General features: G+C 32.2%; 2 protein-coding genes across 3 annotated transcripts in view; one reads left to right on the forward strand and one right to left on the reverse strand.

The window, feature by feature from the left end:
- LOC127726320 (mediator of RNA polymerase II transcription subunit 16-like) overlaps window positions 1-9,125 on the forward strand; it is a 35,019-nt gene extending 25,894 nt beyond the window's left edge. Inside the window, exons 7-8 of the mRNA XM_052233643.1 lie at window positions 1,748-1,874; window positions 8,360-9,125. Of these exons, the coding sequence (XP_052089603.1) occupies window positions 1,748-1,874; window positions 8,360-9,069 (837 nt within the window). The 3' untranslated portion in view covers window positions 9,070-9,125. The remainder of the gene's footprint in view (window positions 1-1,747; window positions 1,875-8,359) is intronic.
- Window positions 1-17,561, reverse strand: part of LOC127726325 (cyclin-G2-like) — a 486,290-nt gene that overhangs the window by 464,066 nt on the left and 4,663 nt on the right. Inside the window, exons 6-9 of one of the 2 annotated variants that reach the window (XR_007993501.1) lie at window positions 17,235-17,486; window positions 16,133-16,237; window positions 15,297-15,496; window positions 12,235-14,494 (exon numbers count right to left, since the gene is read on the reverse strand). Coding sequence is in view for 1 of the 2 variants with exons in the window: in XM_052233651.1 (XP_052089611.1) it covers window positions 14,395-14,494; window positions 15,297-15,496; window positions 16,133-16,237; window positions 17,235-17,486 (657 nt within the window). In the remaining variant the exon portion in view is untranslated. Of the gene's footprint in view, window positions 1-12,149; window positions 14,495-15,296; window positions 15,497-16,132; window positions 16,238-17,234; window positions 17,487-17,561 lie in introns of those variants that run through there. The other variant, XM_052233651.1, reaches the window with a different exon arrangement.

Here is a 17,561-nt window from a genome sequence, read left to right on the forward strand (position 1 = left end):
AGTTAAAAAAAATCACGTTTGAATTTCATGTGAAAGTTGGAGGTTCACAGGGGCACCCATTTTCTATTTACCTTTTTGAGTATAAAGTCAGCTCATCCTTGAGTACTATTAACAAACACACTTTTTGTGTTTGAATAATTTGTGTGACTTGAATAGGAAACCATGGAAATAAATCACTACAAAGTTGGCTAGTAAGACTAAAATGTGCAAAAGTATCCAAGGAAAGAAGTATGATCAGTATGTAAGGAATGTCACAAAAAATATCATGGTTTGAATAAGAAAAACAAAAATGGTGAGGTCTCAAAAGGAGAATATACGGTAGTGTGAATTCATTTATGTTTGTGCCTACATATTTTCGTGGATTGAGGAAAAAAAAAGTATTCGTGGATATTTGATTTCATGGATTTGCAAAAGACTGCATAGAAGCCAATTAAAAATTGGTTATTGGTTGAAAATGTAAATTTGTAATTTACCTTTACCCACTAAATCCATGAAAAATGAGATCCGCGAATAATAATGCATCTGCAGTAACAGATATTATACCTGGCTTCATCATACATCATTATATCATATCCAGTAAATTATAGGCTAATGGCATATTGTACTCATGGAACACATATTTATAGAATAACTAATCAAAGAATTCAAATAGAGAAAAATATTCAACGAGTGTCCGAACAACACATTAATTCACAAATGCATGTAGCGCATCAGTGTTGCTCGGTCACGAGTTGAATATTTTTCGATAGTTATTCTTTTTATTACATTGACAATGGGATTTTTAGTGGAATTAAAGTAGAAAATGTAAGGAACTATATCTTTTTCTACGCATTCACAGTTGCTTTGATGCGACGTCATCAACAACATCTTGACAACGCCTATTGTTGTAAGAATAAGAATAAGAATATTTATTGAATCCAATTAAAGGGCCCGTTTCCGAGCATATACATATATATATAGTATTAATTATACAGTAATTTTTTAGATATATTACATTAAAAATAAATGATTAAATAACTATACTCCATACCAGATGGTGTTTGAAAATAAATGAAATAGAATATTAACCCTCTCTAATACATAAAAATAAATAAACTACTGTAACATCACTACTACATGTATATTTAGTTAGTTACTGGAATGCAAATTTTCTCTTATTTCAAAACAAGTACTTATAAATCTTGACACTGACATATTAACATTTTCATACTCACATGACATTACCCAAATAAACTGTTCATACTTTGAAATAAAAGGGAAGTTTTTACAATGAATGCATGCTTCATTAAGAATAAAATTCCGTTCCTTTTCATATGCAGTGCATTCCATTAAAAAATGAAACTCGTCTTCAACATGCATATTTTTACACAGACCACAAAATCTTTTATCTTTATCGATTTTTTTATATCTACCTTTCTCAATAGCTAACTGATGAGCACTGATTCTAAATTGAGTTAAGCTTTTTCGATACTGAAATTTATTAACTTGACATAAATATGCTTCCCTTTTGAAGATGTTTTTAAATTTAAAATAAGATGTTGTATGACATCAGAGGAGTGAAATAACTGAGTTTATTTCACATGTGAAATTATCGGTTTTTATTTCACTGGGAAATCACAGTAATTCATTGCAAGCAATGTAATAATAAGTTTTACAGCATCTTAAATTCGTTAATAACACTTCATGGCTCTCCTATTCATAATGTACTGAAGTCACAACAACGATACATTATATGTTTTTATTTTAGAGTCCCTCAGAAAGATTGAATTTAATGTGTTTAAAGTCTAAAGATGGAGATCTAGAAAGTTTGGTTGTCAAATTTGAAGTAGAAGAATTTCTTATCGATACTAGAAAAGTGTCTGGATCTTCAAATGGTAAGAAAAATAATAATAGATAAATGAAAGCTAGATAAATTGGTCAATTCATCACTATTTACATATAATCAGATTATTTTTTATTGTCTGATGATGATAAATAGCATTGATTTTATGACAAATATATAATTATATTTAGTAATGCTATTATCACAAACGTCAAAACGGCATGTATGATTAATATTTAACTCACTAACACGTGCCTCGTGAACAGCTCACTTTGAAAATAAAACAATCAGGGTCATGTAGGATATTATCCTACAAATTTGAGTCCATGGGTAGAAATTATTTTTAGTTACTATGATATAAAAAGGGATTGTACGTAGGGATATTGATGTTTCTATGGATTAAAATACTTTGAAGCTCACATGGCCTAATAGACCATGTGAGCTTTTGCGATCACTTGGCATCCATCATCGTAAAGAAAATTTTCTTCTCTGAAACTACTTGGTGAAATGTTACAAAACTTTACCTGAATGTCTCTTAGGGAATCTTGTTTAAAATTTGTGTCCAGAAATTTGATACATCTTCAAACATGTCTGATGTTGCTGAAAATAGAACATAGGGATAAAATGCTATTTTAGGTTTTTACTACTAAAACCAACGAAGTCAGAGCATTACTGACAAGGTAAAACTCATCTACAGGTCTATGGATTCATTTTGGAGTTATTACCCTTGAAATGTTTTTTCGGCATATTTTGAAGTTTTTGGTTATTATCTTGAAAACTTTAACAGATAGAAAGAAATGGGAAACAGTTGAAACAGTTGAAATGACCAGGACAATAAGATCTACAAATAAGTCAACATGGTAGAAATGGTCAATTGACCTCTTATATAGAAGTTATTGCATTTGAATTATGATTTGTACCGTTTGGCAATTATTGTAGATAGGGAGAATCTTTCAAATGTAAAAATGGTCAGCAAAATAAGATCTACAAAAGAAATGTCACCATTGGTGAAAATGTCCAATTGACCCCTAAAAGGAGTTATTGCCCTTGAAAACATTTTTTCTTACTTATTTTTGTTTTTATTTTTCAGAAACTATAATAGATAGACAGAAAATGTAATGGCAAAAATATTCAGCAAAATAAGATCCACAAATAAATCAACTTGGCTGAATATTGTGCATGAAATTTTTTTTAAACCCAATTTTGCAGAAACCATTAGAACTTCAAATAAGTCAACATGGCTGAACGTCAAGTGACCCATTGAGGCTTATAGTTATTGCCCATGAAAGATGGTATTTACCAATTTTTGCATTTTTTTGCAGAAAAAGAAACCATAATAGAGAGAAATTATAATTAGCAAAGATGTTAGGCACAATAAGATCTACAAATAGGTCAACATGGCTGAAATTGTCAACTGACTCCATATAGGAGTTATTGCCCCTGATTGACCCATTTAAAACAATCCTATAAGGCCATGTGGGCTTGTTCCTTCAACTGGTGTCCGTTGTCATTGTCTGTTGTTGTAAACATTTATCAAAGGTCTTCTCTGAAACTTCTAAATCAATTTTTGGGTAAACAACCCTTAGGGAATTTAGTATAAAGGATGTTGTTTTTTTTCATCAGTCAACAAACATAGTTGCAATGGATACAAATAGAGTATAGTGGATGATGGCATTATTTGTCATATCTTCAAAATCATAATAGATAGAAAAGCTGACGGGGCAAAATTGCTCAGGATGTCAAGATTTACTAACCTATTTTCACCAAATAATCTTGTTCATTGTATCCAATTTATTTTTGGTAAAAATGTCAGGTGAGAGATACATGCTCCTTTAGATTTATCATTAAGTTATAATTATAACTCTTATCTACCTACAAAAAATTCATACCCATGGTATTTGGTAGCATTTATATAATTATTTTAATTAAAATGGTTGGTACTACAGAAAACTACTTGAAAATAGTCCAAACATTTAACTGTGCATATCATATTCAGATGCTACTTAATGCATGCTGGATTAAGTTTGTCAAGAATTTGAGGTGAAAATATAGGAGAACAATATCTGATGTAACAATAATAGCTAGCATTTTGAAAGTCGAAAGACTAGAAAATATATATGACTAACATGCTAATTTCAAAATTCAATATAAAAAATGACAGTGATAATAAGTACATGCACAAATAACATATTAACATGATCAGCAAATATACAAAACTGACTGTCAAATTCAAGACTTGGTTCCAACATTTTCTATTTGAAAACAATGATTTTTATGCCCCCGCCGCAGCAGAGGGGGCATTAAGTGTTACGCTTGTCGGTTCGTACGTCCGTTGTACATACATCCCAAAATTCTGTTCTCTAACTTTTGTTTGCCTCAACCAATTGTTATGAAACTTATACACAATGCTTATTACTACAAAAAACAGATAAAGATCGAATTTGGGTGGTGTCACTTTTACTGTTCTCGAGTAATGCCCCTTTATAACGTTATATGCAAGCGGGGGCATCATCTGTATCTCATGGACACATTCTCCATTTATTTTTAATCTTTTTTCCATTTTAAAATGAATCATATTGAGGAAAGCTCACACTAACGTGTTGAACAAGCATGTGTTGTTGTTATTAAGCTGTACATCATGTTGATAACTCACTATGGAAATAACTTAATAATTGTAATCTAGAAAACATTGTTTTAGGATTACTCTGGATATTTTAGGATAAGGTTAATAGGGTGGTTCGTAACATTAATGTGTCTAGCACTTTATTCCTGACATCAATGTACATGTAGTAATATCTGTATTTGTATTAAATGACAGTTTAAATGTAATCAGCTTATGATTAAGTTATGAATTTATACATACTAATCACTTATAGCATCGCATTACTTCTAATCAAGAAAAAAAGAAGAATCAGATGAATTCCAATCTTCTTGATACTGTGGATTCATTATCGAGGGTACCAATTTCCATGGATTAAAGAAAAGTTGTATTTTTGTGGATATTTGATTTTCTCCTATTCCAACCTTTCTCAACTATGTTGTTTGAAGTATAACACAAGAAAACTGACATATTTTAAGTTTCCAACAAAAAATGATTACAAACTAATTAAAAAAAGCTGAGGTTTCAATTTATGCTGGAACTAGTTTGTATTTTAAAGTAAAAATAACTAGGGGCCACAAAATAAAAAATAATCCCATGATCCATTTATAGCTATTTGAATGTAGTACATGTAGTATAGGCTTTTTAAACAACAAAAAACAACTAAAAAATAACAAACTATAGGTGATGATAAATTGATAATTCAAAAAGGAAAGGCAATATATGGACATAACAACATTCGCCATGTCAGCTTTTTCCTGTAGAAAACTAAATTGTTTAAATGTCTTTGTTATGGTGTGACAGAGTAAATGTCAGTTTGGAAACTTTTGGAAAAGGTTTATGGTCCAGTAAAAATTCTAAATATATATTCTTTAGAAATGCTTGATTGGTTTGTAGTAGGCCAAATAGAAAACTGTGCGAAATTTAAATGCATGAACTGAAAAACTAAAGTAATTGTCAGAAATTGGCATCCACAAAGAGAAGTATTTTTCTAATTTTTATTGAATGCTGTTTAGAATTGCTGAATAATTTTCATGGTCAACCCAAAAACTTTTAACTTTTATTTGTTTACTTTTGATTTTTGTCTCACCTGCATCGAAAGTCGCAGTATGGGAGACATAGGTATTACTATACAGTGGAAGTGGTGGCAGTGTAAACCATTTGTATAAAGCTTTATATTTCAGAAAGTAAAAGACCTGGATGCTTCATACCTTGTATGCAGGTACCTTATGTTGCGAAGTTTCCATCTGTCATATGTCCATTGTCCTTGACTTATTTTCATGGTTCAGCAACTGCTTGAAAAAAAATATGTTTTTTTTGTCATTTTGTATATGGGTTCCTTGCAACATCTATATATCCGTCAGACAGGATTCACCTGTACTCGACCTCATTTCATGGATCAGTGATCAAGGTTATGTTCGGTGTGAGCTAAGGCTCAATGTTAAAGGCCATATTTTGACCTATAATTGTTAACTTTTTATACATTGTGACTTGGATGGAGAGTTGTCTCATTGGCACTCATACCACATCTTCTTATTAAGTCTCCCAAATGAAGTTTGGGAAGACTTATTGTTTGCTCAGTTATTATTATTATTATTCTTCTTCTTCTTCTTCTTCTTCCGCCGCTTTTAAATTTGAACTTGTCCGCACCCGTTCTCCAAAACCGCTTGTCAGATTAACTTAGGGTTTCACAATATGTTAGACTAACATGTCTAGTGGTGCAATCAGGGTTTTGTTTGTGCAATGGGGTTTATAAAGGGGTACTTTGAGGGGCAAAAAGAAAAGAGGGTTTTACTATAGAACCCTATGGGATTTTATTTTTTTAAATTTTCAAATGATTATAAATTGAAAACTGTTTGTGATAGACACAATCTTTTTAATTGAAAATGTTCTAAATGATAAAGCCCATTAAATGAAATACAGGGTTAGTCCCCAGGGGTCACCCCCAAACCCCCTGCCATTTAAGAAAGTTCTAATACCTTGTAAGTGGTCAAGATCCCCACCCCTAAACCATATATATTTTGGTTTGTTATGCTAAGATGGTTTGAATGATATACAGGGTTAGTCCCCAGGGGTTATCCCGACCCCCTGTCATTTGAGAAAGTTCTAATATCTTGTAAATGGTCGAGATCCCAACCCCTAAACCATATATATTCTGGTTTGTCATGATAAAGCACATCATATGAAATACAGGGTTAGTCCCCAGGGGTCACCCCCACCCCCTGCCATTTAAGAAAGTTCTAATATCTTGTAAGTGGTCAAGATCCCCACCCCTAAACCATATATATTCTGGTTTGTCATGCTAAGATGGTTTGAATGATATACAGGGTTAGTCCCCAGGGGTCATCCCGACCCGCTGCCATTTGAGAAAGTTCTAATATCTTGTAAATGGTCGAGATCCCCACCCCTAAACCATATATATTCTGGTTTGTCATGATAAAGCACTTCAAATGAAATACAGGGTTAGTCCCCAGGGGTAACCCCCACCCCCTGCCATTTAAGAAAGTTCTAATATCTTCTTAGTGGTCAAGATCCCCACCCCTGAACCATATATATTCTGGTTTGTCATGCTAAGATGGTTTGAATGATATACAGGGTTAGTCCCCAGGGGTCATCCCGACCCGCTGCCATTTGAGAAAGTTCTAATATCTTGTAAATGGTCGAGATCCCCACCCCTAAACCATTTATATTCTGGTTTGTCATGATAAAGCACATCAAATGAAATACAGGGTTAGTCCCCAGGGGTCACCCCCACCCCCTGCCATTTGAGAAAGTTCTAATATCTTGTAAATGGTTGAGATCCCCACCCCTAAACCATATATATTCCTATTTGTCATGTCTCGAACATTTGAATGACGTATACGGTCAGTCCCCAGGGGTCCCCCCCCACCCCCAATGTTCTAATATCTTGTAAATGGTTGAGATCCCCACCCCTAAACCATATATATTCCTGTTCGTCATGTAATGAACATTTGAATGACGTATAGGGCCAGTCCCCAGGGGTTCCTCCCCACCCCCAATGTTCTAGTATCTTGTAAATGGTCGAGATCCCCACCCCTAAACCATATATATTCTGGTTTGTCATGCCAAGATGATTTGAATGATATACAAGGTTAGTCCCCAGGCATCACTAATGCATATAACTTTACTGGACCAAACCAATTTTCACTGGAAGTTGCCCAATGTCAGGCGACCCTGGGAATTACGAATTATGGGAGCTTCGTTTGGGAGACTTCATAACAGCATCCTGTTACAATCATTTCTTGTTTATAATAAAGTTACGTGATTAGGTCCATTTTTCAGATACTATAAGCAGTAGGTCAACTATGTGGTGTATGGAATGATTGTAAGGGGTACATGTCAGTCTGACAAGTTTCATCTGACCTTGACCTCATTTTCATGGTTCATTGGTCAAGTTTTATGTGTTTGGATCTGTTTTTCAAGTACTATAAGCAATAGGTCAACTACATTTGGTGTATGGAATGATTGTAAAGTGAACATGTCTGTCTGGCAGGTATCATCTGACTCTGACCTCATTTACATGGTTCTGTGGTCAATGTTACGTGTTTGTGTTTTGGTCTGTTTTTCAATTACCATAAGCAATAGGTCAACTATACTTGGTGTATGGAATAATTGTAAAGTTTACATGTCTGTTTGATAGGATGTATCTGACCTTGACCTCATTGTCATGGATCTTTGAAAATTTTAAGTTTATGTGATACGTGTAGTCAAACCTTTATCTTTATCTTCAAGACTTTCAAGATAAAATCAATGGTCAGTAAAGCCGGTGAGACATTTCATTGTGTGAACTCTTGTTAAATTATGTACCCTTTGAATTTAACAGTAAAATTTACATTAAATTTTTCTGCACAGGTTTTTTTTTACATTACAGTAGATGTGATGCCTCATTAAAATTAATGTACTTGTGTGTATTTCAGTGGCACTGCAGTCAATACAACCATTGATCCAGTGGGTGGCTGATTTCACCTTACATCTATTGGCATCCATACCATTGTTTCAGTCATACAACAACTTCCCGGGAGCATCGTTACTCAGTGACAACCTGATACTCAACATCTTACGAGAACTGATTATTGTGATACGTATCTGGGGTATCATATGTCCTTCCTGTCAACCTGTATTCACAACAGCATCTTCCCTAGACTGTCTTCCACACTTGTTCAAATTGTTGACAAAGGCATGGTTATGTTGCAAAGAAAATGTCAAACTTGATCTGGACGAAGAACTTTTGGATGAATGTCTAGTATTGCCCAGTAAAATGCTAGTTCCAGGTATTAATCAAAGTTTCCGGTTATCAAATGAAGGATATAGTTTGTTCTTACAACAATTTCCACAAATGATGACGCTAGATGAAGAACCTGATTATCTCTATAACATTAAGAAAACCAATTCCATGTTTATTCCTGATGGATTAATAGAAAATCATCAACATCATGACATTGTTCGTCAAATTCACTTGGGTGTGAAACTGTCGTCATTAGTTCGGCAGTGCTGTAGATGTGGAGCATTCTCATTGTTGTCGAGTGTAGCCAAGTCACCAATCATGAAGGCATGGGAACAAAGATGGCAGAAAAGTTGTCTTTGTGGTGGTCACTGGAAAATTCATGCACCTAATACTTCACATTGACATTTTATATAACATTTTGTAAATTTTCAAAATATTAAAGATTAGATGTTGTCCAACTTTGTATGAACCAAAGCAGTATTTCTTTCAAAGCCTATAGATAGAGAATTGTTTTGAGACAAATGGTTTTTAGGACGGATAATGGGAACCCCTGTACATTTTTTTTTCTGTATACCTGGTAGCTTTAAAGAGGTTTCATTGTACCGTAATTTTAAGGCTCAATTCCAAGTGTGTTTTTGTGGGATTTACTCACTGAAAGTGTTCTATTTACTATCTGAGCATCACATCCTGTTTTAAAATTGGGAGAATAACAAGTCAACATAATGCAACGAGGCTAGTTATGCCATGTGACTATGCAAACAAATTCATAATGAACAAACTCTAATAATCTTTTTCTACTGGATATATACATCACAGGAACACATCAATTCTCAGTTTATGTAGGTGGAAATTTGAAAGGTCCAGAAAAAAATATCAAAAATAAAAAGATTTGCAGCAAAGATTTACAACTTTGAATTTCAGTCACTTGGCAAATTCAAAAAGAATGTTTGGTCACTTTGGTGCATAAACTTATAATTTGAATAGATGAAAGTTTTAACCAATTTGAGGTACATGCATCTGTATTTCTGCTGTAATAATTTTTGAATGAGCATTTTATGAATACTGTAAATTCAGAAATTATTCTGAAGTTTTTATCAATGAGAATAATGTGACTTGGTGTTAATCGCAATAATAAAAACTCGCATTCTGATATCTGATCCATATATCTGAATGCATATTTTCCTGAAATCGCAATAATTAATCTCGCATTTTTGTTCATTCTTCAAAAATTGCAATAATAAATGCACTCAATAATTTCTGAATTAACAGAGAGTTTTTCAGACGTCAATGCAAAAATATACATATTGAACTACATGAACATGAGAAATATAAATGCCAAATGGAAAATCAAAAGAAGCCAACATTATCAAAGGAAGAAAAGGAAGAGTCCTCCTGTTTTATCATAAATTTTGGTAATAAGATTGCCACACAAAATTTCTGGTTCAAGGTTTAAAAAGGAAACCAGATACTATTAATGTTTGTTTTAGTAAGTAGTCAGACCCCTGATGTAAATAAGTGTAATTTTGCTGGTCTAAATTAGTAGGTCTGATTATCTGACAAGGGGATACACTTGATGTGGACATTTGCTAACATCCACATCATGTGGACTCTGTTGGATAGTTGTCAATCATATGCATACCACATCTCATTATTTTTATATTGGAATTATGGAGGTTTTTCATGATGAGACCTTGTCAATCAGTTATTGCCTTTTGACTTTGAGCACTATCTTAAGAGGCCAGGAAAAGGTCTATTCTTCAGTAACTATACATGGAAGGTTAAAATATTTTTTGTATGTGATTTGGTTATCTCTATATAACAAATACCAGTAAGGAGATGTTGTATGATTGCCATTGAGACAACTATCCACAAGAGATCAAATTACTTCCATCAACAATGAGCCACATAGCATTGCTATTAAAGTCCAAGACATAACAAAATGTACAGCAATTCAAATTAAAACCAATAGTTTAATGTATGTACAAAACAACAAACCAAAAACAAATATGACATACAGCAACAAATAAAACAACCATCTAACATGTCTCATGACCATGGCTCCATTTTCAATTCCACAAGCCAGGTTACATTTAAAGATATATGTAGAGTATCATGTTGGCAGATGTGCAATTACAACTTAGTTGACCTCGGAGATACGGACATGACCATGTTAACTTAACCTTGATCACTGATCCATGAAATGAGGTCAGGTAAGGTGAAAGCTGTCTGACGGACATGTATATATTACAAGGAACCCATATATACCAATTATAGTTATCCTATTACTCATAATAGTGAGAAATTATGTGTCAAAAAAGAATTTTTCAAGTAGTCGCTGAGGTCAAGGAAAATGGACATGACAAATGGAAACATCGTAACATATTAAGGCATCTGCATACAAGGTATAAAGCATCCAGGTCTTCTACCTTCTGAAATATAAAGCTTTTAACAAATAGTTATATTTAATTCTGGATTGTAATCCCCATCTCACATTCTGCAAGTTTTATCGCAGGAATGACAAAAAATTGTGCCAAATCTGGCAAACATCATCAATACCTGGGGATAGAAAAACCTGTGTTTCCAGATATTTTTACAGAAATTTGATGAAAAGAACATCACTTTGACCAACATTTTATGCTTTAATTTTGGTGGAGTTATGTCTTATAACAAGATCAATACCTGTACCTGCATTGCTTCAAGTAATTGATTGAGGTAACATGAACACCGGAGCGTAACTGATCATTCCAAGCCCAAATGTTAAAATCATTCACTTCAATCGGTGCCAAGAGTTTGACTAAAATTTTCCTTGTACAATTAGTTGTAAAATTTCAAACTATCGGCAAACAGGAAATGGCTACAAGGCAAATGTAAAAATTGCTTACTCCCTACAGCTCAACTTTATCAAGCTGCACACCAAATATTAATTCATTCCATTACAAAGAAGCCAATTAAACTTTGAAGAAAGTTTTATTTGGGACGGATGTATGGAAAGACCGAGTCTAGCGGTTACAAGACCTGTTTCCACCATTGGCGATGCAGGTAAAAATTGTATATCTATAAAAGCTGACAATTACTTTTCAAAAATAGATGATACTGAATGACAATCCAAGTAAAAGTTAGACAAGACAGTGAACAATTTATGCACAGGGAAGAGGGGGGGGGGGGGGTCTCTTCCTATATAAAGGTACAAATATCTATGGAATACAATGTGAGGAGGTAATATATAACAATGGTAGAAATTGTCAATGGGTCATAAATTTTCAATTTTCATCTTCTGTTAAGATGTCTGTAAAAACTGTGTACTGATCTTTTAGTCTAATAATATAAATGACTATGTTCCAATGTGTTTGCCTTTTTCATACATCCTTTGAATTCCTACTTTGATGATACAGCGAGCCAGTTTAAACATTTAATTGCTATCATTCCTTATTCAGCAAATCTTTAAAAGAGTCATTTGTTTGATAAAAATGAAAAACAGTACATTGTTTTTAAATTTTATTCTTTTTTGCACCATTTTTGCATTTTAAAAATATATAAATGTATAAAACTTTTTTTTTTCATGCTTACTTGCATAGAACAATTACAATCACATTGTGCCATACAAAAAAAGTTGTTTAATACGTATAAATGCTTTAAAATTTATAAAGCTACATATATCTTTAACTGTGTAACATATTATAAACACTGTTCTAAGTATGCCTTTCTTAATTCATACAAATGGAAGGGGAAAAGCCTTATTGATTTTGGGGTCAATAAATGAATAGGTCAAACATTTCTCAGCAATGTTTTCCCAAACGTTCAGGCTAGCCATGGTCATGAGAAACTCTCTCAAAATTTAAAGGGGGGGGGGGCTCCAAAAGTTTTTCTGTATATATTAGAGATCAGTAAAAAGTATAACAAAGTTACAACCAATATGACCATTACTTTTTTCAATTTTCAACAGTATTATTGGGTATGTTGAGGACCTTCCATTAACAGGATTAGGGATAGGTTGGTTGTGCCAACTTTCTAATTGTTATAATTTGTATTACACACAAACATAAATAAAATTAACTTTAGTTTGAAGTGTGGACCAATTTTTCGAAAAAGTGATTTAAAATTCTTTTTGTGACATGCAATCTTTAATATAAAAATCGTTCCATTTTTATCATGTGACAACTTAGTTTGTATGGCACTACACATAATGTCAATAAATAATAGATATATTTACACATAACAATATCTGACAATGTTAAGGAAAATTTTAACATAATCAACAGATTGATAACAATACTGACTCAACAGTATGGAGGGATAATTAGTATAGTTATTGCACAAATTGTAATTATAATTTGGTCGTTAAAAAAATATGTACAATACTGGTAATTACACTTTTGCCATTTCTGATAAAATCAACAATGTAAGTTAAATAAAAATATTTTTCAATAAAAGCTTCTTCCATTCCAGAAATAAATAAATACAGGTTTTGAAATGTTATTTCTTTAAGATTCTAATTGTTTTGAATTTGAATACTCTAATCCATCATAAATCTCAATCCAATGAATTTCTGTCACCCATTATATGAAAATCAAAATTATGAATCAACTATACGATCTAGCTATGTAAAATTCTAACTTATTAAAATGACGATCCAGGTAAAACATTATTAACACACACAGATAATCTTGTAATGTGAAACCCAAGGTATTAAATTCATTTACTTTTAATACTGAAGTGTTCTATCTTTAATAGAACTTTTCTGTTTGAAACATTAAAAACTTCACAAGAAAGAAAATAAATGATAATTTATCATATAAATAAAGAAGATAAATGAATGCAGGATAAATTTTTCCTTAACTTTTCATTTTATGTTTACAGGTTTGAAATGTTTTTAATAATGGCAAGTAGACAGGCACAACCATATTTGTATATATATTTATTTATCATTTCTCTACCCAAAAATAATGAAGTGCTAGCTATATTGTTCGGGATATATTTGATCTACAGGATAAATATTTCACCATTCTATCACCCTGTGTCTGTCTTATATTAAGAATAAATACAAGTGTAAGTAAAAGGGTACTAAAGTTTGTTAAAAGTAGCACAATCATTTTTCAATGTTAATAAATTATATTAAAAAACATATTTATAACAAAAAAGTAAAAGAAACAAAATCTTTTGTGTATGGTTAGAAGTGTGCAGTAATTATTATTTAATTGAAACAATATTCTAAAACATAATTCAAAAATGTAAGAAAGAAACTAAAATTAGATTGATAATTAACCAGCTGGCTACTATTGTCTATTTTTAAAACAATCTTAAGCAGATCCAAGCTCAATTCTACATTTATTTAAAATATTCTTTGACAGTTTAACTGTCGAATCATAAAATTTCAAATAATTGAAACTAAATTTAATAATAAAACATTAAATATTTTTTGCATCTCTAAGTTTAAATTCTATCACACTTTAAGCTATCTGCCCTCTAACAACTATACTACACAACAACAATCATACAACACTTACACATTCACACAATAAATTTCCAAATACAGCTTTTTTTATCCTCCATATCAGGTACACATATGATTTGCATTGAATATCAACAAACATACATATATAAAAATGTAACAAGAATCATTGTCAAAATAAGAGGAAAGATTTAGTACAGAGAAACAATAACAAATAAAATCTCCAGAGTATTGAATATAACTGCTGCCTACATTGGAATAAGGGAGGTTTATATTGTTCATTCAGCTGTAATGGCACATCTTCTAGGTAATACACAATAACTCCAACTGTCATATTCTTTTTTTATAACTGGTGACTCATCAGAATCACTGGTTGACCTGAAAATAGAAAATTGATTTTCAAAAAATTATAAAATAAAAAATTTACAAGAATTTTCCTGTTTTGTTGTTAGTTTGGTGTTGCTGTCTCATGTCTAATATTGTCTTTCATTCAGATTAGACAAACAAATATATGTCTGTTTACGGTTAACCAACCGACCCTTATTTGAGCACTGACATTAAGTTATTTTATTTCTGTCATCATGGTTGTAAAGAGAAAAATTAACCGAACTTGTGTCAAAAGCGAAGTTAAAGAGTTGCCAATAAATTTAATCAATTGTCTGATACATCCAAATGTTTGCAATCGTGAATATGATAGCTGTTTTACGGAAATTTGTGACTAGTGTGATGAAATAAACACTTTGCCACCAATTTTTTCCAACCAATAACCAAGGGAAATAATCGGGAAAATACAGACCTCTCAACTCAAAATCATGTTGCAAAAAAGAAAATGGAAATACCGACCTAAAGATTTGGTCAGTTGAAACACCTACAACATGAATTCAAGGATATATAAATATCAGTTTTTTCTTTTGGAAATAAGTAGAACTTGTCCTACATGTACATATGTTCATAACTTTTTTTGTGTACATAAGTTAGCTACATATATGTATTTCGGTGCTTATGTTACTTCTTTATTATTCTGAATTTTATCAAGTTTGGGTGCATTCAATATCCCTTTTTTCTACTTAATGTTTTGTGCATTTACTTTTAAGATACTTAGTAAGATATTAAGGTGAATCTCAATAACAAGTCTGATGTGTGCCAACAAACACGTGATAAAATTACATAATCTACTCACACATAAATTGTAGTCACAGGGTTTTCATAAATAGTAGGTAGATCTGTATCACCATAGGCACTAGGTTTTGTCATCAAGTTTATCCTTGGTTGAGGTTTTGGCAGGGGGAGACAAGCTGGATGACTGCTTGGGTAATTACAATAATTATAAAGAATCTTAGTTACTGATTCATAGCACTCATAAAACTCAGAATCTCCTATCTGGAAGACAAAATAAAACACATTTTGTATTAAAGAATTCTTACAAATTGATAAGAGCTTAAATAATTACCATGTTATTTTATAACTAATACACAACAATCTCATAAAGTTCTATAAACATGCACTGGATTTAACAATGGGCTCACTTGAAGAAATCTACATTCCCATCGATGATTATGAGATAGCAATAAGCAGGTTTGCAAATTTGCTTTCTCATCACTCAGAAGTCAGTGCTTTGTTACTGGCATGATTTAACACAAACGTTTCTTAAATTGTCCATTTTTAAATTAAGAATTTTCAAGGAACTAAGGATCCAACTCCCTCCAGCAGAGTTGACCTAAGATGGATTTGGCTATTATTTTAGGTCACTTCTGGTCATATAGCTCTTCATCATGGAATCATGTGTTTCTGTATTAATACCTCCTTGGCTTCCATATATTTGGCTTTGAGAGTTCCAGATGAAGGTAGATCCAGAAAAGCTATTAGGACACACATTTGACACTTAAAATTTATAAGCGTTATTTTCATATTTTTTCCAAATCATGATGGATCAATTTTACAATTATATGAAAAAGTATTATTTGAAAAACTTGCAACAACAACTCCTTTAATACATTTAACTTCTATAAGACTTACATCACATATTCCATGAAGCTGTAGTAGACAGTGACTTAAGGCTTGGTTTAGCAGATCAGATTCCTTCAAATGTAACTGTACCAAGGAAATGGAAAGAGTTGGAATCTAAAATAATGAAATATACATTAATGCTCATAAAATTGAGAATGGAAATGGGGAATGTGTCAAAGAGACAACAACCCGACCATAGAACAGACAACAGCAGAAGGTCACCAACAGGTCTTCAATGCAGCGAGAAATTCCCGCACCCATGTATACAACTGTTTATTTTCCTACTCATGATCAGACTTAATTATTTCAGTCTGCAAACAAGATAAAAATGTCTCATTGTCTAATATTGGTAGACATTTGTATCATACATGTATACTTGTCAAGTTCAAAATTTCACGAAATGACAATCAGATTTAAAGTTCCTCATTCCAAAGGAAGAAAAAATCTTAAATTTCCACTTCATCAAAAGAAATAAAATCTATGTTTTTAATGCAATTCTTTTAAAATGGCTATTTTGATTGGATCACATGCAATGAAGGGAAGCTGACATTTTGAATTTTGGAATTCATTGTTATGAGATTTCTCCAATTATAGAACAAAACAATCATGTTGATACTTTGAATATCAGCTTTTTTGTCAAATTTTGTTTGTTCAGTCAGAAGGGAACATGAAGCCTAAAACCTAAAAGTGTAGCTATGCTGTAAGACTGTTCAAAGTGCCATAGACAAGAACAGCATTTTGCAGTATTTTTTTTAATTAATTCTAACTTTTTACACCAAAATAATGACTAAATTGGAATGTTTTATTTATTTGCTTTAAAATGGAGATAACTGCCGAATGACTCGATTGTATTTTATTCTGTGCATCTGTAAAATTTGGTCTTAATGTAAATTTGTTTACTTAACTCTGCTACATGTAGCTGGGAAAACTCAATTTAAGATGTTGTAAATCTACATTTTACATTGATCAAGCTTAAAATACAATACAATTTATATTCTCTAGAAGTGATGATATACAAATACCACATATATAGCAATTTCACATCGTGCATGCATACCAAAGTAAACAACCTTTACCCATTATAAGAACTACACTATAAGCATGTACTTACAGTATAAAGAATACAGTTACTGTAGTTAATGCAAACTTCAAACTTTTGAAGGAGGTCATCTAGTAAAGAGCTTGGAAGACTTGGATTGACTTTACTCATTATATCACAGATGTGTTTAAGGATACCAGAACAGGTAACAGGCCAGAGTTTCCAGTTCAGCTTTTCAAGTACCACCAGTTCCATTCTTTTCAAATCTGAGGCTTTCCACATCTGTCTGTGAATGTGTGATAACTCTGTAGCTGATGGGGTATCCTAAATTGTACAAGTATTCAACATAGTAGTATATAGAACTTCAGAAAGATAGTCTTTTAAAATTTTAAACACAGA

Source organism: Mytilus californianus, unplaced genomic scaffold, assembly GCF_021869535.1.
Source record: "Mytilus californianus isolate M0D057914Y unplaced genomic scaffold, xbMytCali1.0.p SCAF_17, whole genome shotgun sequence".
Classification (NCBI taxonomy): Eukaryota; Metazoa; Mollusca; class Bivalvia; order Mytilida; family Mytilidae; genus Mytilus; species Mytilus californianus.